The sequence below is a fragment of the Hirundo rustica genome, chromosome 24, assembly GCF_015227805.2.
Source record: "Hirundo rustica isolate bHirRus1 chromosome 24, bHirRus1.pri.v3, whole genome shotgun sequence".
Lineage (NCBI taxonomy): Eukaryota > Metazoa > Chordata > Aves > Passeriformes > Hirundinidae > Hirundo > Hirundo rustica.
In genome coordinates this window covers 1,124,647-1,148,100 of record NC_053473.1, presented here as the reverse complement: position 1 = coordinate 1,148,100, position 23,454 = coordinate 1,124,647, and the positions used below count along the sequence as shown (strand labels likewise).

At 60.9% G+C, this 23,454-nt stretch overlaps 1 protein-coding gene across 3 annotated transcripts in view; it reads left to right on the top strand.

Annotated features, from left to right (window-relative positions):
- Positions 1 to 1,077: 1,077 nt before the first annotated feature.
- The window catches only part of NAV1 (neuron navigator 1), a 75,100-nt gene continuing 52,723 nt past the window's right edge, over positions 1,078 to 23,454 (top strand). For 2 of the 3 annotated variants that reach the window (XM_058423454.1, XM_058423453.1), the window contains exons 1-4: positions 1,078 to 1,125; positions 14,253 to 14,860; positions 15,231 to 15,331; positions 17,565 to 18,272. In XM_058423454.1, coding sequence (XP_058279437.1) covers positions 14,274 to 14,860; positions 15,231 to 15,331; positions 17,565 to 18,272 — 1,396 coding nt within the window. In that variant the 5' untranslated portion in view covers positions 1,078 to 1,125; positions 14,253 to 14,273. Of the gene's footprint in view, positions 1,126 to 14,252; positions 14,861 to 15,230; positions 15,332 to 16,841; positions 16,874 to 17,564; positions 18,273 to 23,454 lie in introns of those variants that run through there. The other variant, XM_040085451.2, reaches the window with a different exon arrangement.

Below are 23,454 nucleotides of genomic sequence, written 5' to 3'. Positions count from 1 at the left end.
TAGGGGGATCTGTGACGGACCTATGGGGGTTCCAGAGAGAATTCAGGGAGGAATCCATGGGTTGGGCAGAATCAAGAGAGATCTGGGGGAAATAGGGATGAGAGGAACTCGTTGGGGCAAGGGATCTAGGAGGATCTGTGGGCGGGGTGGGGCGGAGGTGGCAGAATCCCGAGGTTGGGAACCCATGGATCCAGGGAATTCATGGCAGGGCACCCTTGGCCAGGAGAGTCTATAGGGACCCAAAATGGGATCCATTGCAGGGTTCATGTGGGGCTCCATGGAGAGGACGGGAGGGGGCACCCAGCACAGGGATCCCTGGGAAGTCCTGGGGGAAATCGAGGAAAAATGTAGATACAGATATGTGGGAAGATGAAGTGCGGGCGGGTGTGTCCAGGGGTCGGGGACATCCCCCGTATATATGGGGAGGAGATCCAGAGCCGGGGGTGAGGTGGGGCAAGATCCAGCAGGAGAGTCAGGGAGCGATAGAGGGAGAGATCCATGGCAGAGGATCTGGGGAAGAGCGGGGTGGGGGTGGATGGGGCCGGGGTCCATAAGAAATTCTCTGTGGGGGTCCCTGGGGGATCCGGAGGGGCGCTTGTGGGGGACAGCGTCGGGATCCATGGGGAAGGGATAGAGGGATGACCCACGGGAGGGTCTCGTGGGGACATCCGGGGAGACTCGAGGAGGGATATCCAGAGGGATACATGGAGGATCCACGCGGTCAGGGCGGCCCTGTAGGATCCACCAGAATTCCAAGGAGGGGATGTTCCTGGGGGGTTTCCCCGGCTCAGGCTCCGTTGCCGGTTCCGGGCGCCGCGTCTCGGCAGCCGAGCGGCACCGGGGGCAGCGGGGAGCGGGCGGAGCCGCCCCCAGGGACCGAGCGGGGCAGGAGCGGCGCCGCAGCCGCCTCTCCGGGCCGGGGACCGGGACTCGGGGACCGGGGGTCTGGGGGCCGGGGCGGGCACCTCGGGCGGCCGGAGCGGCGGGGCCGGGCCCGGGCCTGCGCGACTCCTCCCCCGGCCGCCGGCCCGGCCCGCGCGGGTCCCCGGCCGCGCTGTCACTCCGCCAGCGGCCGCGGCTCCGGGCGCTGCCCGCGGCGCCGCGCGGGACGGGGCGCAGCGAGCGGTGAGCGGGGCAGCGGCATCGGGGCCGGGGGGCGCTTCCCCCGGGAGCGGGGACACTCGAGGGACGCGCCGCCGGGAGCAGGGCCGGTGGGGGACGTCCTGCGTGGCCGCGGGAGGCAGGGACACCCCGGCGGAGAGCGGCTCCCATAGGGAACATCCCGACGGGGACTGGCGGTGACATTCGGGGACACGCCAGCCCGGTCATCCTGCGGGGATCGGCGTTGACAGAGGGGACGGGGTGGTGATGGGGGACACCCCATCGGGGACTGGCTAGACACGGTGGGGGCGGCGGATGATGGGGAACACGCTGTTGAGGACCGAGGTGATGGGGTCATGCTGCGGGGAACAGCGGTGACACGAGAGACGTGCTGGCAGGGACGGGGAGCGCAGGCAGCAGCTGTAGGGGCTGGCACAGCCTGACACACGGGGCGGCCCCTGTGTCCCCTCTCCTGTCCCCCACAATGTCCCCACCTCTCCCCAGAGACTGTTTCAGCAGTGGGAGCTGCAGCGTGACCGGGCTGGCAAATTCTGTGTCCCAGTGCCTTCAGTGTCCCCTGGACACCCCCAGTTCCTGTCCCTGGCAGAGGGGGGCTGCAGAAAGATGCTGTGGTGCCTCCCAGTCCAGTCCTGGGGAGCACAGAATGGCCTGCAAAGGGTGTCAGGGGAAACTAAAGCACGGGGACTGTGGAAAATGTGTGTTCTGCTGCCCCATATCTCCTTTCCAGAGGCAGAGTGGGTCGGTGCTGGCAGACCATGGTGCCTGCCCTCATTTTTGACATGGGTGGGTGCTTCTGGGCTGCAGGCATCCATGGGTGCTTCCCCTGGGGATCCTCCACCAGCTGGGGTGAAGGAGCCATCCCCACACTCCTTGGAGCTGGGAATGTTGCAGCCAAACCGGGACGACGCAGGACAGGGGGGAAACTTTGAGATGACTTCATCACAGGCCGTGCCCCGTGGGACACGGAGGTGCTGTCACCCTGTGCCAGGGAGGCGGTGAGGACCCGCCGAGTGCTTGTGCTGGGACGACTTTTCCTGGATTTCACCTAGGAAAAAAACAACTGGGATGGGAGCCAGGGAGTCTGGGTGTGCCGGGATGCCAGGCCCGCAGCCGGCCCTGCTGGACACCCGCGACTGCCCAGAGCGGGCGAGACCCCGCGCAGGCAGGGCTTGCCCAGAGGTTTTTGGGGTGCTGCCTGCGTTCCCCGATGCTTTGCCGTAGCTGCTGTGCCGTTATCCCCGGTGCTAGAGAGGGTCCACGGGCTCCCACGGGGGTCACAGGGATGGGGGAGCTCCCTGCACCCCGCAGCAGTGCGTGTTGGTGTCTGTGTTGGTGGAAGGAGGGGCTGGACCCCCCCAGTTTCACAGCCGGGGGAGCTGAGTCAGGAAATCCCGGCTGGCCCGGCCGGATCCTGGCTGAGTCATTTCGCAGCGCTGAGTAAGTGCCCGTGCCGGGGCCGCGGGGCAGGGGCTACCCGCACATGCCCCAGCAGTACCCCGGCCCTGGCCTCGGGTCACTGCCAGCCTGGCCAGCCCTGTGCCTCAGTTTCCCCCCAAGGTTTTCCTAGAAGTGGATGAGACAGGAAGCATGTCACACATCCCGGCACGGATGAGAGGCCAGGGAGAGGGGAGACAGGCTGGGATGGGGACTGTGGGACTGGGTGAGCTCTGGCCTTTGCTGGGAGGAGAACGATATCCCCGAGGCAGGATTTGAGATCCTCCTTCTGGTAAAGGGGGTCTCCAGTCTTGGTGTGTTGGGAGGGGGTTGGAATCGAGGAGAGGAATGCGAGTGAAGAAAGGATGGGGATGAGAACTGGGGTGGGAAATAAAATTGGAATGGGGAGAGGGATGGGGATAGGGAAGGGGTGGGGATGAGATGAGATATGAGGTGAGGTGAGATGAGATATGGGATGAAATGTACCGGGGGTGGGATGATGATAGGGATGAAGTGGGGATAGGGACAGGATGGGATGAGACAGGGGTGGGGATGGGAATAAGCTGGGGACAGGGATGAGGCTGACAGGGCTGGAGCAGAGCTTGGGGTGCATGTGGGGACGTGGAGGGAATCAGGCTGGCCCCACTGGCAGCAGGATGTAAATAACCTGCCAGGACACGAGTTTTTTTCCTGCTGCCCCCCCCCATGCAGCCCCACGGACAGGAAAAAGGTGTTTCCGGCTGCGGATGGGAGCGGGGCCCCAGGCCTGGAGCGGGATGTGGTGCCTGGGCCAGGGACAGGGGGATCAGGTGACCCCCTCGAGCTGGATCTTGGGGTGCAGCCACTGATCCTATGGCTGGTGGGACCCCTGACTTCAGTGGGGCTGCTGCAGCCCCCGGGCCCTGGCTGAGCTGGTGGAAGGAGCCCCTGGTGCAAGCTGGCACTGCTGTGGGGGCGTGGTGCCCTCAGGCTGGGACACCCTGTCTTGTCTCCAGTGCCACCGGCCGTGGCAGCTGCCAGGTGAGCACCCTGGGGACACGTTCCTCCTTTCTGGCTGGAGCAGGATCCGTGTGGAGCTGCAGCGGCACTGTGGGAGGAGTGTGCCTCCCCTTGCCCCTGACCCTTGCAGAGCCACTTCTGCTCACTGACCAAGCAGGATGTCCCCTCGCCCCCACACGCTCCCTGGGGAGGTCTGGTGTGCTCCACCAACAGAGCCTGGTCATCAGCCTGGAATGGGGACACCGGTATGGGACTGGGACATCAGTATTGGATGGAAGTCTTCAGCGTTTGCCATCACCACCATGTGACCCCCTCCACCTTGCTGCTGGCATATGGGTGACAGTCCCCCCTCACCTGTTTGGGGCATCCATTTAGTGGCAGGGACAGCACCCCCTGTCCTCCCACAGCTCTTTTGTGCAGCAGGGAAAACAGCAGTGACAGGGAGGGAGCAGCTGGGACCACACTGCCTCTGCCAACTGCCCTGTGTGTCCCAGGGAAAACCCATCTCATGTCACTGGCCTGGCTGGGCAGGATCGGTCCCCAGGCCCTAACGAGCCCAGAGGAGTGCCAGCCCCAGGAGGGCTCTGCAGGCAGCCAGGACCTGCTGGGGCAGTCAGTGGCACTGCTGGTGATGAGGCTGATGGCAGTGCTTGGGGAAACTGAGGCACAGGCTGTGTTGGCACTTTGCCAATACCTGTGGGAACTTCTTGAATGCTCCAGGTGACAGGTCAGCCACCAATCTGTCCCAGCAGGCTCTGGTGGCTTCCCTGGTGCATTTGCTGGCACAATCTGAGTGCTGCTCGTTAGCAAACGACCTCTAATGAGCTTTGCCCAGTTGTGCTGCAGGGTCTGGGTGGTGCTGTGGACATCGGGCACTGCTGTGGATTGACTGCCCGGATCAGGAGACGCCTGTTGGGAGAGAGGCTGGAGGATCCCCTGGCACGTGGCACCTACGACCATCACAAGTCACAATCATTGGGGAGAGCAAGATTTTAATTAACCAGGGTGGGGGAAGATCCTGGATGAGTGGCCCAGAGTGGGTTTGAAGCTCTGCTCTGTCCCAGGGATTCGTGGTGGGGTAGGAGCTGGGGTGAGCCCCCCCTGCACTTCTCTGAGCTTGTCTGGTCAATGCCCCATCCCGGCCCCAAATCCCCTGTGGCACCATCCCTGCCCTCGGGAATTTTATGAGGGGCTCTGGGTCACCCCATCTTGGTGCTGGGCTGCCACGAGTTTCACTGTGGGATCACATCCTGCCAGTTCCCTTCCCCGAGGGCTCAGCAGCAGGTCCTGGTGCCACTCTGGGCCCTGCCCTGCTGCCATCCTGCCGGCACCGGGCATTGGAGTGCCCCAGGGCATCGCGTGCCGAGGGGACAGCTGGGGACAAGCCACCCGTGCCCGGGCCGGCTGGGGCAGTGGGACTGGTGTCCTGGCATCCTCTTACCGCCGGAATGGGGGGATCCGGCCCCGAAGGTCTCGGCTCTGCTGCGGGGAGCGGGTTTGGAGTGGGAGCCAGCGCTCGAGTTAACGCTCCCCGCTGTTGGCCTGAATTCCCTGGATTCCCCCGCTCCCACGGAGGAGAGGATGTGGAAGCTGGGGGAACGGGGTTTGTGCTCGTTCTCCGTCCTCATCCTCAGGTCGCATTCAAGGCCCGTGCGGATGCGGCCGGGCGGCGCCGCCTCCGGCAGCGGAAACTCCCCCTGAGCAGGGCAGGGCGTGGAGTCACGACTGCTCCTCCACCCCTTCTCCCTTCTCCCTTCTCCCCCGTCTTCTCCTCGCCCCTCTGCGCTCCGCAGCCCCTCCTCGCTCCCTGCTGCGCCGTCCGTACCAGGGGGTGGGCGGTGTGCGGTGGGCGAGGGAAGGCAGGAGCGCTGAGTGCTGCTGTCCTCGCATGGGCTGCTCGCTGCGGGCCGGCAGGATGCTCCAGGGATGATGGAGGGATATTGAAGGGATGTTTGAGGGATGCTTGGGCTCCCCTGTGGGAAAGCCAGGCGTCCTCCAGATGTGATGGCCTCATGATGGCTCCGTTGGCTGCATCCTTTGGAGGGAGGAAGTTTAATTTTAGTTTAATGTAAGAGGGTCGTGAGACTGGAACTGCTGCCTGTACTGGAGCTGGTGAGGGGTATCGGGGCCAGGGAGTGCATTGCCAGCGCCTGCAAACCTCTTCCAGCCTCACGTGTTGAGTAAGTGACAGTCCTCAACACCCTTGGGATGCTGGCATCATGGACACACATGGAGTTGTTCTGATAAACCCCGGGGATGTGAATCCCGCTGGAGTGGCGACTGTTGCAACACTCACACACACACACACACACACACACACAAACACCCCCGCCTCCGGGCAAGCAGGGAGGTGTTTGCCAGCAGCCACTGCGGATTTACAGCTCACTGGAAAATCCTCTCATCTCATTAAGGGCTCCCTGTGGCTTTTGCTTTCCATTGCAAATAGCCGGTTATCCCAAGGGGAACCCCCTTTGAGTGCCAGTGGCTGTGTGGGGCTCTGGGGGCAAACCCCGCAGAAGAGTCCAGGCTGCAAGAGCGGCTTCATTCGTTACAGGACGGATTAGGGGAGACCCATCTCGCTTGGCCAGGTAAGACCAGACAGGGCAGTTAGCTCATGGTGGGAATGGCCTGTGATGGGAATGGCCTGTCCTGGGGCAGGGATTGAGGGGGTCAGTTTGGAATCAGATCCATGGGCTGACTTTCATTTGCTCGGTTCATCACCCAAACTAGGTTCAGCATCTAAAACCACCCCAATTTGGAGCTCGGCTGTGTTGATGGCACATCCTCAGCTCCGTGTCTCTGCTCTTGGGGCTTAATCTCCCACTTTGCTGGCACACCCTGTTGCTGTGTCCCTAATGATAACCGTCCCATGTTCCCAGTGGCATTTTTAAATCCCTAACCTGCTTTAGGAGGGAAAATGCCTTTCTGGGTACCCCCATGACTCCACTCTGCCTGCTGTGTGTTGAGAGTTGTGTGTTGAAGGGAGCAGACAGGCAGTGAGGGTCTCAACAGGGAGCGCCGGGGGTGCTGGGGATTCATTGCCAGCGCCGGGAGTTGGGGACAAGCCCAGCTGCCGCCTCGACCATCCTGACCACCCAGCACTCACATACGCCTGCGAAGGCAGCAGCATCTGCTGAGTTAATGTGTTTTGCAGCCCCGCTGTGCAGCTGCCTCTCCCCTCCACCCCAGCAGCCAAGCCAAAATCCATCAGGCACTTCCAGGTTTCACGGCTCGAGGACCGGGGGAGCCGTTTCCACACAGCGGCGGCGGACACAGACACCGTGACATCTGGTCTTGCTCAAAATTCTCAGGAGCAAAGGGCCAGGTGTGTGATGCTGCAGGAACACGGGGCTAAATAAATGATGCAACTGGCTCCATGGAGTTTTGGCCCAGGCAGGAGTTCAGCTGAATGTCACCGGAGATGTGGGACAGCTCCTGGCCCAGGGCTTGATCTGGCACTGGGAGGTCTCCATGGCAGCCCTGAGGTTCTGGGAAGGTTTTGGGGTGGTGTTGGGACAGTTCTGAAGCCCTCAGCATGTGCAATAGGCGATGTTGTATTTTGGCTCTGGTGCTGGGTGCTGGAGGGACCCTGGCGTGCTGGAGGAGGAGTCCGCAGGGCTCCCGACGGCTTTAGGGCTCTTCTCGCCACAGAGCACAGGAAGAGCAGGGGGCCGAGGAGAGTGGGAGAGTCTCAGGCACAACCTAAACCTTCCCCGGCTACCCTTCACTGCAGGGGCATCTGGAGAGGGTTCGGTGGGGTGGCACCACAAGGAGGGAGAGCCCAACCCTCTCCCTATGGGTGCTGGGGACACCGGGACACAACAGGCAGCGCTGCCGGGGGACAGATGGCACCAGGCACCGGACAGATGGCTCCATCCCAGACAGGCAGCCGAGGGGCCGCGAGGCCGGGGACCGCCGGGGCTGGGCCGGGCCCTGGGGACTCCCTCTGCCGGCCCCCGGCTGGTGGCGGTGGCCCGATGGGGACAGCCACCACCGGCCATAGGCGGTGCGGGCACTACCGGCCCGGTGGGCACCGGGTTGGGGAGGGGACGGACACGGGCTCGGGGACGTAACGCTCGTCCTGGGGGGCTGCACGGGCTGGGGGAGGCGGTACCGGCCCGAGGAGAGTGACACCGGTTCGGGGGAAAGGCTGACATCCGCTCAGGGGGTGGCACCCGGCGGAGGGGAGGGTGACAGCGGCTGCGGAAGCGATAGCGGAGGTGCCACCGGCCGGGGCGGGGGTGCCACCGGCCCGGGGGCGGTACCGGGGGGGGCGGTGCCGCAGGCGGAGCTGTCCAGCACCGGCGGCTGCTGAACGCCCGCAGCGCCGGGGGCCGGGGACGCCCCCGCTGCCCCCCGCCCCTGCCGGGCACTCCCCACATCCACCCGCCGGGGCTCCTGCCCGGTGGAGGGGACACACCTGCCCCGGGACCCCGTGGGCCCGGCCTAGGAGGTGTCGGCAGCCGCCGGCAGGAACCAGGGTTGTGAGAGACCGGGGTGGGGACGGGCTGGGGGAACACGCAGCGGCCGTGGCGAACTGGGCACCGTGTGGCCGGGATATCCCCGCGGAGAAGCCTTGCTCAGCCCTTCACACCATCGCTCCTGAAACCCTCACAGTGCCCCTTGCACAGAGCCCCCACAGCTCCCAGGCTCTGTCCCAACCCCAGCCCCAGCCCGCCCAGCCTCATCCTGCAGCAGAATTTGTGCCGGGCACAGCCCAGACCCAGCAGAGCTCGGTGTCCCGGCCATACCCGCGGGTCGCTGGCAGTGGCTGCTGCAGCAGACCCAGCCCAGAGCTCAGCTTTGCTCAGAGCCGGTTTTATTGAAGTGGGTTAAGTGGCTAATGGGATTGTTGTGGAAGGGCTAAGGCAGGGATTAGTGCTGTGGTGTGGCGATGGGCTGGCCATCTCTGAAAGTGTTCCAAAAACGTGTGGATGTAGCACCTGGGGACATGGTTTAGTGATGGGTAAGGCAGTGCTGGGTTAGCTGTTGGACTTGATGGTCTGGGAGGGCTTTTCCAGCCTGACAATTCTGTAATTTCTCTTCTGATCTTTGCTTGGACAACAGCTGATTTCTGTCCTTCGGTGCCTGCCCCAGCCCATCTCCCAGCAGCTCCCAGAGCTCCCAGCATCGTGCTGGGGGGAACAGACATCCAGAACAGGCAGAGCTGTGTGTGACTGGCCTCCACTTCTACCTGCCTGTCCATCCACTGCCTGCACCCAGGAGAACCACCTGCCTGCAGCCAGCCTGACATTGCCCTCCGGAGGGGTGGGAGGGGGAGCAGTGAGACCTCCCTGGGGAAAGACCCAGCCTGGTGCCCCGGTGATGTGGGTGGTGGCAATGTCCCAGGCAATGACACTGGCTGGTGGGCAGGCCAGGTCCTGGCCGGGGCACAGGGGCTGGAGGGCTGGGCCTCGTGGCTGAATTGGCAGCTTGTTCTCTGCTGAAGGCTCCTTTCTGCCCTGGCTCCCTCTGTTTCTCTTTGGAAAGTTTTATGTTCCTTGTGTCACAAGGAGCCTTTTCTTTGTTGCCCTTCCTGAGCGTGCCAGGGAGGAGGCTGTGCTGGAGCATGGCCATCCCTGATGGCAGCTCAAGGCTGGATGCTGCACAGCCTTTGGGGGCAGCTGTGTCACAGCACAAGGGTCTGTCCCTTAGCACGGGCTCAGCTCCTCACACCACTCACACCCTGGGGTTCACCCCTGGGCTGTCCCCTTCACCCTCACCCATAAAAAATGAAGGATGCTTTGCAGCCCCTGAGCATCTCCCTGGGGACACCTGGCACAGTGCTGCAGCCCTTGGGGTTCCTGTGCTGCCAGTCCCAAGGGTGCCTGAAGGATGAGGCCCAATTTGCAGAGCTGTTCTGCATCCCAGTACACCCAGGGAAGGATCCATCCTCCTTTTTTTCCTATTTATCAGTCTGGTTTCAGCTGTCTTACCCCTTCCACAGGCTGTGTCAGGGTGTGGAAACAGGCACAGAACAGCAGCAAGATGCCAGCAGAGGCTGAAGGGTTGAACCCATTTTCCATCACTCAGTGTCCCTGCCCAGACCCCTGCCACCTTTATCCTGGGACATGGGACAGCACGTCATCCCTGACAGTGATCTAAACTGTGAGAGACAGGAGAGAAGCAAATTTTATCTCGCTTCTAAAAGTCACCCCAAAATGCTACAAAATACAGAGCAAAATGCTTGCAGAGCCATTCGCTGTTCTCTTAGGAACGTGGGAGGCCCCCATGATTGGACCCGTCCGTGGAACTGTGGTGGAGCCAGAGGCTTCACACACTCATTGTAGCCCCTGTGGGGCTGGAGGCTGTTCCCAGCTCAGCTCAGGTGATGGATGGCTCCAAAGCAGATCTGCTTCAGTGCTGGGAATGCTCCAGTGACCCCTCTAGGTCACGGAAATGGGGACATGAAATGAGACCAGCCTCCAGGTCCCTGTTCATTTCTGGCTGCTAAAATCACACGTGTGAGATGGATTTGGACACGGGGCTGAGGAAGTAGTTCAAGCTCTGGGCACAACAGATGCCTCTTTGAAGGAGATGCCTTCAGGGACGTGCTGGCTTTTGTCCCTCCTGAGATGAAGGACACAGCTCAGTCAAGGCTTTTCCTTCAGTGTGAACACCCATAACTCTGTGTATGGCATCATCCAAAGGGATCAAATCTCTCCTCGCCTCTGGGATTAAAACCTGAATTTCTCCTCCAGACCTGAGCTCTGGAGGCACTTGGGATGTGTATCCTCTCTTTAGCTGGGAGATGAACACCTCTGGCTGCCCAGGAGGCTCAGCCCTGATGCCCAGGCACGGTTCTGCTGCCCACAGCACTGCTGTGGCTGCTCCAAAATATCCCCTGCTGCTAAAATACCTTGTGTGCACCTGCTGCTTTCCACTACCACCGGACCCAGTGATACCAAGCTGGTACCCAGAGGAGTGATGGGGCCAAAAACTCACCCAGCAGCTGGAAGTATCTAAATTAAAGCATCAGGTGCAAGCTCCCAGGGCTCACGTTACCCGGAGGGAGAGCAGCAGCCTGTTCCTGACTAATTGAGCTAATTGCAACGGAGCTGCTGGGTCTATCTGGGTCAAGCCATGACCTGCTTTAGCCAGGCAGAGGCAGCAGGATGCCAGTGTGACACAGAGTGACACAGCATGACACAGCGTGACACAGCGTGACACAGCGTGACACAGCACGATGGAGCGCTCGTTCACTCTCCTGCCTTCCTCACACATGGGGCACATGCCAGAGACACCCAGTCCTGGAAGCAAAGCTTGGAGAGGGTAAAATTAGTCTGGACGCAAAGGAAGGATTCTTTGGGAACAAGAATGGGCTGGATCCTGCCCAGGAATGGTTTTAGTTTGTGGTGGTTGGATGCAGGATATGTAGGGGGCTTCTGGGCAAAGGAGGGGCTCCTCCTGGAGCTGCTGGGGGGAATAGGGACTTAGCAGGAGTTGCTTTGGTTTGTCCCTTTGATGGCATCCTCGGGTGTGGGACTGCAGCATGAGGGTCCAGCTGCTGTCACAGGCTGGGGGAGCAGGGTCACACCCACATCACCCTTCAGCCATCCCCCAGGAAGTCCATGGCATCTCTAGGGCAGGGTGGAGCCCGGGGTGGGCTCAGTAGTGCTTAGCCAGGCACAGCAGAATCCTGGAGACACCTGAGGTGTGTGTGGTGGGAAAAGGACTGCTCTGAGAGCCCAGCTCCCAGCAGGTATTGGCATCTCCTGAGAAGCCTCAACCCTGTGAGCACAAGAGAAGGATTGATTTTCTTGTGGCCAGCGTGGCAGCTTTGGCTTCTGCTGCAGCTGTGGCATCACTGGTGGGCTCAGAGGGGGAGAAATGGAAGCTGTGTCCACAAGAGAGAAATCCAAAGTGGAAAAAAATCTACAAAACCTTGTTACAGCCCCAATGCTACATGCCCAGGGAACAGGCAGGGCTGGAGGAGTGCTGCTTCTGGTGGTGCTAAGTGGGTGCTGGGGAAGGTAAGGTCATAGCATAAATCTAGATGAAGATTTTGCCTCTGGGTTGGTTTAGGATGAGCTTGGGACAGATTTTATGGAGTGAGGGACAGATGATCTCCATCTGCATTAGGAGAAAACCCACCAGAACCAGCCACTGGGGCTGGAGGTGTTTGTGTGAGGGACCTCAGGGTGAAATGGTTGACTTCGAATCAGTGGTTTCATCATCCTTACACCTATTGGGAAGAAGTTCCCTTATCCTTGGAAGTGTTCAAGGCCAGGTTGGACAGGGCTTGGAACAACCAGGGATAGTGGAAGGTGTCCCTGCCCATGGCATGGGGTTGGAATGAGATGATGGTCTGTAAGGTCCCTTCCAACCCAAACTGTTCTGTAGTTCTATGAAGGTCAGCCTTGTTTGTGTTTGCACTAGGTGCTTTGCAGCTCGAGGCTGTGAGCTGCTGTCCCCAGGCACAGTACTCTCAGGGCAGAGGCTGCCTTAAAGAGGGGGGGAAAAGTGTAGAATTGGCGTTTGTAAGTGTGGGTTGTGGGGCACAGCTTGGGAACAGACTGGGGGACAGAGGGGAGCTGCTCTCTGCTGATATTCACAGCTGGTGTGGGAACATTATGCTCCCAAAACTGAGCTGGTGTCCAGCAGCTGAGCCCTGGCCTCCAGGCTCCCAGGAGTGACCTTTGTAGCTGTGGGAAATCTCACTGGCACAAGGAAAGCCTTGCCTGGCTCCTGCTGCCCGTGTTGCAGCACTCTTGGGTGCAGGCTGGTGCCAGCACAGCCACTGTGGTTGCCCCCTGAACTGGATCTGTGTGATCTGTGCCCCGTGGGAGTGGCAGAGCTCCTGTGCGTGTCTCCATCCCACCTCCCGCAGTGCCTCAAGGGTGGATCCGTTCCAGAGCCCCCCGAGTGCCTGTCCCAGCACTGCCTCCATCCACCTCTGCTGTAGCTCGGGGCTGTGACCATGGTGAACAGAGATGGCTCGACCAGGATGTGGGGAGATATCTTCTGAAATATCCCAGTGTTTCAGAGGCTTCAGGGAGAGCAAGCCCAGAGCTGTGTGTGTTTCCTCTGCCCCTTAATCAAAATTGCCTTGGAAAGAGACCTTTGTAGCTCCTGGCTGGTGCTGGAATTGAGGCTGCGATTCCTTGATCTCATCCGCTGCGTCAGCCCCTCTCCCCGTGACCCAGGGCTCCACCATCAAACAATCCAGCTCACGTGGGTCTGGGAAAAGGGAATTTGAGTGTGTTCACCCCAGTGCTGCCTGTCCTTGCAGACCCCCAAAAGCCTGTGGGGAGCAGGGCTCAGGGCAGCTCAGGTTGGGGAATAGACAAAACAGGGCAGTTTGGGACATTTTTGGACTTTGTTCATGTAATTCCCCCTGCTGGGCAATGCAATGGACATGGGCTGAGGCTGGGTTGCTGTTCCTGTGGGGGTGATGGAGCCACCTCCCTGCTCCCCACAGCTTCTCTCCAGCTCTGGAGAAGCTCTGTCTCGGCTGGGTGGTTTGAAAGAGGAGGTGTGTGTGTTGGGGAGGGGGGTATCAGGAGGGCTGCATTCCCCAGCCCAGCAGGAACAGCACCGGTGGGCTCCAGTAGACCCTCCAGTGCACTCACTGCACTCACCCAACACCAAGCCAGCACCAGGGAGAGGAACTCTTATCATGGGGTGGCCAGCCTGGACCTGATGATCCCTACAGAATGCTCTGGGACCCCAAAAACTTCCCCTCCTCAGAGGTTTTCCTTCAAGGAGACTGAATGAAACCGTGCTGGAGCAACATGTGGAGTGTATGTCCTGGGAGATATGTGGTACCTGGTGCCTGTGGGACCACTGCTCCCCATCTTTCTAGAGATCATTTCATCCCCTGGAGAAAACCTTTTTCTTTGAGTTTTGAGATTTTTTCCTGAAGAGCTGCAGGTGGGAGGTAGTTGGAGATGGAGCTTTGTTCCATGGCTGCTTTCCTTGCTGAGCTCTGCTCTGCCCACCTGGGCAGACCCTGTGGGCATGAGGAGTGATGAGCTTCCCCACTCAGTGTGACTGCTGACATCCTTGTCACTGGTGGTGGCAAGGATGGTCCTGCTTGTGGGTGTTTGGGGTGGGATAAGACCCCATCCTTATCACATGGAGAAAAACACCAAAGCAAGGAGGGACACAGGGCTCTGAAGGGTGACATGGAAAGTCACCATGGGGCAAACTAGATGACAGCGGGAGCATGGAGGGATGCAGCAGGTGGCACCACGTAGGGGGACATTGGGGTCAAGGAGGCGACTCCAGCATGGGGACAGGACTCAGTAGATGGGGTCACAGAGTCCGTCCTCATGCCACTAGAAGGTGGTCTTGGGTGACAGGAGATTGTTTCAGGTGACAAGCAGTTGGTCTTAGATGACCAGGAGATGGTTTTAGGTGGCCAGGAGATGTCCTCAGATGTCTAGAAAGGTGGTCTTGGTTGATCAGGAGGTGGTTTTGGGGACCAGGAAAAAGTTTTGAGTGGCCAGGAAGGCCCCATCCTGCCTGTGGTGCAGCCCTAACTGGTGAGGGTCTGTGCCCAAATGTCCTTGCTGCAGGGACCTGTTGTAGGGACCTGGGGACACAGAGCTGGGGCTGCACAGGCTCCTTGTCCCAGGATAGGGACATGGAGCACCCATGGCCAGTAGGAACAAAGACCAAGGTCTGCTGCAGCCCCAGGGCTGAGGGTGCCCTCTCTGTGCTGGACTGTAACAAATCCTCCTCTTCCTCCACAGCCTTGCCAGCAGCTCACCAGGATGAAGGGGACAGCCAATGTCAACTCCACTGGCCGCAGCCACTACCAGTCTGCCATCCCAGTGCCCCGTGCCATGGCTCACAGCAAACTGCACACCACGGCTCCCCTGAGCACCCCGGGGTCCCCTGTCCTCCACAGGGCTCCCTCCCCTCGGCCAGGGAAGGTGCCACCCACTGGGCCCAAGACTCTCAAGCCCAAAGCCACTGGCAAATCTGCTGGCCACGAGCTGGCTGAGGGCAGGGAGGGAAATCCCAGTGTCCCTGCTCATGGTGGGCAGAAAGAGCCATCAAGACCCCTGGTGTCCCCTGGGAAATGGCCGGAGGCAGCGAGCAGTGGGAGGAGAGGGGCAGGCAGGGTGTGGGAGCCCACGGAATTGCGCAAAGCTCCCCTAGCGCAGGGCAGGGGTGGGGGGCAGCTGGGAGAATCCCATGGGAAGGGCGATGGAACAGCCACATCAGGGACAGGGGATGAGTCTCATGGTGGCTCACAGGGGAGGGGCCCCGTATTTGGGTCAGGGGCCATCACTTTCTCCTCAGGGCCCCCACACAACCACCCCATCACTGCCACTGTGGCACCCTTCCAGTACCGGTGAGTCCCTGGGGATGGGGGAACATGGGGCAGGGGGTGCCTGGGGACATGGGGCTGGGGGGGACATGGGGGTGGGGGGGCAGGCAGGCCCAGCAGGGGCGGCAACGGGAAACGGTGGGGGTAGGTCAGGGGGCTCTGTACTAGAAGGAAGGTTCCCACTGGATTTGGGGTACTAGGGTTCCTAAGGCACCCATGGGAGCTGATGTGGGGCAGGAGATGGACTCAGTGGGGAACAGGGTGCCCTGGGACCCATTGCCATGAGACCAGTGTCCCCAGACCATGGCAGAGCCTACGGCTCCATGTTCTCATCTCCTGGTGGTCCCCAGCCAGTTGCCCCTGATCACCCACCCTCACCCCCTTCTGCCCACAGGCTGCAGGAGGACCAGGAGCGTGAGACGGCCGCATCCCTGCGTGATGAGTGCTCTGGTCCTGAGAAGGGATCTGACCCTGACCCCAAGCGCAGAGGCCGGAGTGAGTCCAGAGGGGTTGGTCAGGAATGGGGGTGTCCTGCTGGGGGGCTGCTGTGATGGTGCCAGGGGACAGAGGCTCGTGCTGGAATTGGAGCCAGGGCTGGATGTCAGTGGGGCAGCGGGGGGAACCCTCACATTGGAGGTGCCACAGCTCCCTTGGGAAAGGCTCGTCTGCACTTCCTGCATCAGGTGACCTCCATGGCCAAAACTCTACACTGTGAGAAGCACAGGGAACTGACCCCTCCGGGGATGGGGCCAGGACATCACCCTGGCTGGCTCCTTTCCCTCCTCTTCCCAGTTTCGCAGCGAGCTCCAGGAATTTCCAGGGAGCCGACCCCATCCCCCCGTCACCCCCTTTCTCGAGGGCCGAATACAAGCTCCCTGCTGCAATGCTGAGGCCACCCCACTCCCCTCTGGCGTTTGCTTTGGGGGAGATTTTGGGGAGGCGGGTCCAGGGAGGATGCTGGGGCGGCGGTTGCCAGGGCAGCGGCAGTGGAGGATGGCGGGATGCTCTAGAGATGTGCAGGGAAGGGGAAAAAGAGAGCCGAGAGCTTCACCGGGTGATTCGAAGGGACAGAAGTCGGTCAGATCCACGGTGGCTCCTGGCAGAGCCCGGCTTTGACCAAGGGTCCCAGCACCTCAGTCAGAATAATCAGCGCTGAGCCCCGATTCGGAAAGTGCTGAAGCCAGCGGCAAGCAGGAGGATGTTCCAGGAGGAAGCAAGAGGGAGCGAGTGGAGCTGGCATGCGCCCAGTGCAGCTGCCCTGCTCCTAGGGGAGGTTTTGGGATAAAGCCGAGCGAGTTCAGCACCGGGGAAGGGGCCGGATCCTTTCCCTCACTCCATGCCTGCTCCAGCTTCCCCGGCCCGCGGCGCCTCCCGCGGCTCCGCTGGGGCCAGCCAGAGGGAACATGGGGGGACCCCCAGGATCATCTCACCAGCCCCCAAACGACACAACACCCGCAGATTTGCCCCCTGCAGCGGGGCCTACACCCAGGCAACAGCCCTCCCCCGAACCCCGAGCGGCTTTGGGGTGCGGCTTGTGCACCCACCCTGCCCCAGCAGCGCCTCTTAGTGCAAAACACCATTCTTTTGTCACCCTATACTGTCCCATGCAGGCAGAGTTATTTTGGGACTCTTCAGCACTACCACGGGCTGAACCTCGAGTCACTGGCCCGGGGGTGGACTGGGGGCTCGCACCACCCCCGGCCCTCCCGTCCTTATCTCGGCAGCAGTGATGGGCTCTAATGCAATATTTCCCGGCGGTTGCCATGGCAGCCCGCGTGAGGTCACCAAATAGACTTAATTCACCCCTCCCAAGGGACGGGTAATTAATGAAGAATGATGATAACCAGATCCCACTCCCCTTCTTCAGCCCGCCCCGCCCCCCCGCCCTCAGTTCCCTAGGACCAGTGGAGAGGCCCCACTGGGTTTAGGGGCCACAGTGTCCCTCGGGGGACTCCTGGGGCCACCCTGGGCTCTTGCACAATTTGGGGAGAAATGGGGATGCTCCGGCCCCCCTGGGAATGGGCGCGCAGTGTCTAGGTGAGTGTGGGGTCCATGGCGGGTGGGACAGGGGGTGCTTCAACGCAGGGTGCTGGGGCGTGGGACCCCCGCGCTGGCTTCATCCACCCCCCACGCAGCCAGCGCCCAGCACGTCCCTGCCTGCGAGGGGCTGCGGGACGGGGCCGCTAGGGCGTGGGGGTCGCGGGGTCCATCGCCGGCTCCGAGCTCGCCAGCTTCCTGCCTCGCCCCCGGGGTCCCGTGTCACCGGGGTCCCGTGTCACGGCGGGGGTCCCGTGTCACGGCGGGGTCCCGTGTCACGGCGGGGGTCCCGTGTCACGGCGGGGTCCCACACGGAGCGCTGTCCCCGCGCTCCCGTCCGCTCCCTCAAGCTCCGCCGCGCGCGCCCCCGCCCGGCCCCGCCCCGTGGCGCGCGCCCCCTCCCCTCCCCTCCGTGCCCTCCGCGGGCGCGCGCCCCTCGCCCCGCCCCTGCCCGCGCCAGAGGAGGGCGGGCCCTTTTTGTTCGCCCCTGACATTCCGCTGGTTCGCAGTGTCCTGCCGGCGGCGGAGCGGCGAGGTGGGGCCGTGCCGCTCACCCCCCCGCCCCTCCTCCTCCCCCCCCCACCCCGGCTCCCCGCCCGCGCCGTCCCCTCCCCGCTCCGCCCCGGCCGGTGGGACGGGCGCTGACGGTGCCTCTCCCTCTGTCTCGCCCGGTGTGTCCTCGGTGCCGCAGCGACAGCAGCAGCGCCCGGCGGGTTAAATGGTTGCAGCGCGGGGATGCTGGGGAGCAACCTCAAGAGCCTTCCCGACGTGGAGCTGGGGGAGGAGGAGCGCGGCTTTCGGCGGGGCCCCGACGGCGGCACCGTGATGCCGAAGCGGGCGAAGGCGGCGGCCGCGGGGCCGCGGGGCGCGGAGCTGCGCGTCTTCAAGGCGAGCAGCGCGGAGGGGCGGCTGCCGGCCGGCTCCAACCTGCGCAAGCAGAAGTCGCTCACCAACCTCGCCTTCCTCACCGACGCCGAGAAGAAGCGGCAGCTCTATGAGCCTCGCTGGAGCGACGACATGGCCAAGGCGGCAGCGCCGGGGGCGGCGGCGGCGGGGGGCGGCGGGCGCGGCGGCCCCCGCGGGCGGGACGCGCCCGCCATGTCGCGGAGCCTGTCCCGCTCCGAGCACTCGCTGCTGTCGCCGCGCCCCGCCGGCCCCGCCAAGCCGCCGCCCGCCGGGAAGCCGAGCCGCATCCCCCGCGGGCCCTACGCCGAGGTGAAGCCCCTCAGCAAGGCCCCCGAGGCGGGCGGCGGCGGCAAGTGCGACGACGAGTTGCTGGGCGGGAAGGGGCCGGCGGTGGCGGCGGGCACCGAGGAGAAGCCGTACCTGAAGGTGGACCCCGAGCTGGTGGTGACGGTGCTGGGCGACCTGGAGCAGCTGCTCTTCAGCCAGATGCTGGGTGAGTGCTGCCGGCGAGACCGCCGGGCTCGACATCGCGGTGGGAATGGCTAGAGGTGGCAGCTGGAGGCATCTGGACTCCTGACGCTCCGTGAGGACCCGCTGGTGGCCACCTCAGTGTCTTGAAGTGAAGGGGGCCGGAGGGGAAAGGAGTCACCAGCCTCGGTGTCCCCGGTCACTTAGAATCACAGAATGGTTTGGGTTGGAAGAGACATCAAAGCTCATCCTGTTCCACTCCCTGCCATGGGCAAGGACACCTTCCACTAGCCCTGGTTGTTCCCAGCCCTATCCAACCTGGCCTTGGCCATTGCCGGGGACGGGGCAGCCTCGGCTTCTCTGAACAACCTGTGCCAGAGCTTTCCCACCCTGACAGGAAGAATTTCTTCCCAATATTCTATTTACCCCTGCCCTCTGTCAGTTGAAAGCTATTCCCCCTTGTCTTGTCAGTCCGGGACTCCTTGTCTTAAAGTCCCTCTCCAGCTCTCCTGGAGGCCCTTTGGGCGCTGAAAGGGGTTTTAAGGTCTCCCCAGAGCTTTCTCCAGGCTGAACACCCCCAGCTCTCCCAGCCTGGCTCCAGAGCAGAGGGGCTCCAGCCGTCAGTGTATCTCCGAGGCATGCTTGAGGGAAGGTGCTGTCAGCTGCCTCTTGCCTTGGAGGAAAGGCAGTTCCTCCTCAGGAGGAGCAGTGGCAGGTGGCAGCGTAGCTTGTCCTCCCCCACGTGTCTTGTCGGCCATCCCTTGTCTCAACACCCACCAAACACGATGGAGGCTGCACAGCCGGGTGCCACAGCTGCTCCCCACCATCAACATGGCTTGCCCTGGGGGTGACCTTGGGAAGCTGCTGGTGGAGGTGCTGTGTGAGGGGTCCATGCTCCTGCTCCATTTTGGGCAGATCCAGAGCTCCGCTGCAGTCTGGGGCTCTGGCAGAGGAGGATTCTCCAAGGATGCTGCTGCAGGGTTTGCCTGAGTCGGTTTCAGGCTGTGGCTGCCTGTGCTTTGCTGTCCCTATGGGTTTGATCCCCGAGCTTGTTGTGTGCGCTGTGTGCATGGTGGGTTTCCATGAGAACAGCGAGCACTGGCCCAGTGCTGGCTGTGCCCCGGACCTGGGAACTCGCTGCCCTGTGAGGGCCGCAGCGTTGGGTCTCGGTACAGAGCCCAGCCCTTGCCATTCGCTCATGCTGCATGCTGATCTCTAGGAATTGTGGCTGCCTCGGCAGCCCTCTGCTTCCCGCTAACACCCCATCTTCCCTGCATCCCTACCAGCAGTGCCTGGGCAATGACTGTGGGGGCTTGTGGCTCTGAAGAGCTGTGTTTGGTCTGGCAAACTGGTGTGAGAAGGTGACGAGGGAGCCCTGCACAGCCGTCACGGTGCTCGTGTGGTGCTCAAGCTGGCCAGATGTAAAGTCCTGGTGCTTGTCGGTGGTGGGGGAGCAGCAGTACAGGCAGGACCGGTGTGTCCAGTCCCTTCAAGTTCCCTGCCTGGGATCTCTTTTTAGGGGGCCAGGAACTTCTCTGGCACTTGAGCTGGCTTGAGATGCCTTGTCCTTGCTGTGGGATGAAGAGAAAGAGGAGAGATTTGCCCCAGCTGTGGTCTGGGGGAGGTGGTTTGGAGATGTGGAGCCAGCTGGAGTGTGTGCTGGCGCCAGGTACCTGGAAAGCTGCACTTGCTGAGTCCACTTCCCTGTGTATCCCTGGCTGCTCCAGGAGCCTTCGGGGTGTCACAGCTCCAGCAGGGCTCTGGCACAGTGTGCACCAGTGTGTGCTGGCACGTAGGCATGGGGCCTCCCAGACCATTGCCCTTGGCCCCTGGCCATGCCCAGCCACAGGAACAGCAGCAGTGCCCTCCTTGGCAGGGTCTGCCCTGCTGCTGGGGCATCCCAGGCCTCAGAACTGGAAGGCCACTGAGTGAGCTCAAGGCCTGGGCGGGCAGGCTGTGGGGATGTGCAGGTGGGATGCAGGAGGACAGCCCTGCTGTGGGGGCTCAGGCTGCCCCGGTGGTCTCACAGCTGGGTTTACAGACATCCCTCCTCAGGCCTAATGCCACGGTAGCACCAGATGCCATTGGAGCAGGGCAGGATTGCAGGAGGATTTGTCACTAATGTGTCAACAGACTGCCACTCACTGGTGTTTGGATGCCTGGGGGAACCTTGGTGTCCCCCCATGATGCTCTGCTCTTAGGTGGGAGTTTCCTCAGCATCCGCAAGAGAAATCTTTGCAGGATTGGTCCACGTGGGAGTGACTCCCAGTTTGTGGTACTCTGGAGTACCAGAGATCCAAGACAGGATCTTGTGCACACTCTAAGGAAGATCATGGCTGTGAAAGTGACCCCAGCAATTGATTTGGTTTCTGGGGTGTTGCCAAGCTTCCACCTGCATCAATTAGGGCTGACTTTGACCTTGGGAGGTGTTGAACCTCCCTTTGGACTGCACTTAGCATGTGAAGACTTGGTCAGCTGGTCCATGAGGCCCAAACTCTGCCAGATGTGTCCTCTGTGTATTGCCAATATTTTTCCAAGACATATGGACTGGCAGACTTCTTGCAAGGGGGATCAAGGGCTCTGTCTAGAGTTGGATGGGGCGAGCACCCCAGGTAGACAGACCAGGAGATTCACCATGCTGAAACTTCTCTTCCATAGGGTTGTATTTCCCACGTTCATGGCAGTTGTGATGTTGAATCACACCTGCTTACCCAAGCCAGCCGTGACCTGTCATATATGTGCCAGCCTGTGTGGTGGGGATGCCACCAGGAGCCTGGCATGTGGAGAGGAAGGAGCAGTGTGACAGTGGTGCTGACACGACCACAACTTGAGGGGGTATAGACACATGCTGAGCCTTCAGACCCCTTTGCTTGCAATCCAGGTGGATGAAATCTTCCCCAGTGGTGATGGTACCTCCCAAAACCTGGCTTTCCCTTCTTGAGATGGACCCAGAAGGAATGGGATTGCAGGAGAGTGGGCTTCACACCCTGTTAGGGTTGGTGAGGAGCAGCAGAAGAAGGGCGTTCTCCTGGTTGCTGCAGGAGATGCTTGGGGGGGAGGGAAGGCAGGTCTCTGCTGTTTTCATCAATCCCTTTGGCAAATGAAACATCAGCCTGAGCAGTTTGGCAATGTCTGCTGAAGGACACTCTGTCCAGAGTGGCATGGAAAGACCCACAAGCTTGGTTTGTGCTGGGAAGGGAGAGGCAGAAATTGCAGGGACTCTCAGCCTCTGCAGATGTGGTTGTCCTTGAACTGCTGACCTGTGTTGAGAAGCCTGTGCAGCGTCTGAGCTCCTGGCCCTGCCAGGCACAGTGGCTTCCAGAGACCTTGTGTGTCTTTGGTCTCCACACCTGAATTCTCATCTCTGCCTCATGCTTCTCCTGCCAGAAGCATTCCCAAGCCTCTCTTGGCCAGAAATACAGTTTATTCAGTGATGGCCAAATGTTACCTCTCATTCAGTCACTACCGCTGCCTCATCTGTTTGATGGCACTGAAGCCTTTGTAGCTGAACCGTGTTTAAAGAGCAGCCTGTGTAAGCTGGGAGAGGTCACCGGCACGCAGCAACCACATGTGCTTTGTAGAGGCTATTTCCATCATCCAAATTATACATTTTGCATCAACCAAAGACTGAGGCTTCTCATCAAAGCTGGCTGGCAGCTGGGGTTGCTAATTATGCCAGTGCCCAACCACAGGATGATGGGGATGGAGGGCACGTGGCCAGCGTGGTGGAAGAGCTGGTTGTGCAGAGCTCACCGTGCCCATGTCCGTGTGCGATGGACAGAGCTGTGCAGGTGCAAGGGCTTTTTTGTATGGGCTGTGCTTGTGGAGCCTGGCGTGATGGCTGCACTTACCTAGAGCTCCCCAGAGCACCTCCGAGGTCCTGCAGCTGCTTTCTGCGTCCATTTCCTTGTCCATATCTTGCTCGATGTGCCTCTTAAGTTGCTGCTAATTCGCATCAACAAATGGTCAGCGTTGTGTGGGTCAGAACCCAGGCTAACACACAGGAGATCCCAGTGGAGATGGTGTTCCCTGAAATGCTCTCTGCAGGAGTCTGCAGCCCTGCCAAACTCTACAGTTGCAGCTATAACCGGTCTCAGTCCTGCAGCCCTCGGGTGGCCCGTGCTGCCCTTCCCAGGTGGCGCAGCAGGGATGTCCTTGCTGGGCGGTAGGAACCCACGGGGAGTCGGTACCCTCGTGGTGCCAGCACACAGGCAAGGCAGAGCCTGGCTGTGCTCAGGTGGGTGCTGGGTGGGCAGTGGGTGCCAGCAGCCCCTCAGTGGTGGGGAGGAGAGCCAAGGGCTGGAATGGAGAGATGGGCTCCATGGAGAGGTGGGAGCTGCATGTTGCATCTGTCTCTGGTTTAAAAAGTAAACCACAGTGTAGAAAAGATTGGCATCTGACATGTCCCGTGCAAGGACGTTCCTGACCCTAGTGGAGATGAGAACCAAGTTACTCCCTTCTGATTGCCATCCTTGCTGGGAAACACATGGTGTGGGATCAGAGAAGCATTTCTACCCCACGGCATTCCTCCCTCTGCCCCATGTTGTTCCTACCAGTTCAATTAAGCACTAATGTGCCCGTGGCAGCACTGGGCAGCAGTAGCCAGGCTCCCTGGCAGGAGCCCATGAGGAGGTCAGAGACCAAATAGCTCTTCACAGTGATGAGAGCAGGTTATTGCCTCGTAAAGTGCTGTGGCTGTCCTGATACCACTAATGCTATTCCTCTCTTAAGGTCCCAGTGTGACAGCATCTGTGTGACGAGCTCGTTGGGATGGGGATTTATTTCCTTTTGCCCACAGAGCTGGACTCCTGCCTTTGGGGTAATAGTGAGGAGAAAGGGGAGTGGTACACGGTTGTGTTGCTGCTTCCAGCCTGCTCTCAGGAGCTGACAGCAAGTAGTAGATGTCTGCTTTCTCCAGCTGAGATGGCTACAGCAATGGGGGAGATCTGGAAATGGGATCCAAGGGTCCCAGAGCTTCTGCTGAAGCTGTTTGGGATGTGCCCTTTTACCAGTGTGGAAAAAGGGCTGAGAAAAAAATAAATCCAGATGTCTTTCAAAATTTCCCATGGAAAGGTAGCAGAGCAAACACTTGAAAGCAGACATATTTGGGGATGCACTGCTGAAGCAAAGTTCTCCCCAAAGAGCCTGCAAATCCCTGTTCAAATGGGGCTTTCCCAGTGACTGCCTGTATCTTGCCCCCAAATCCA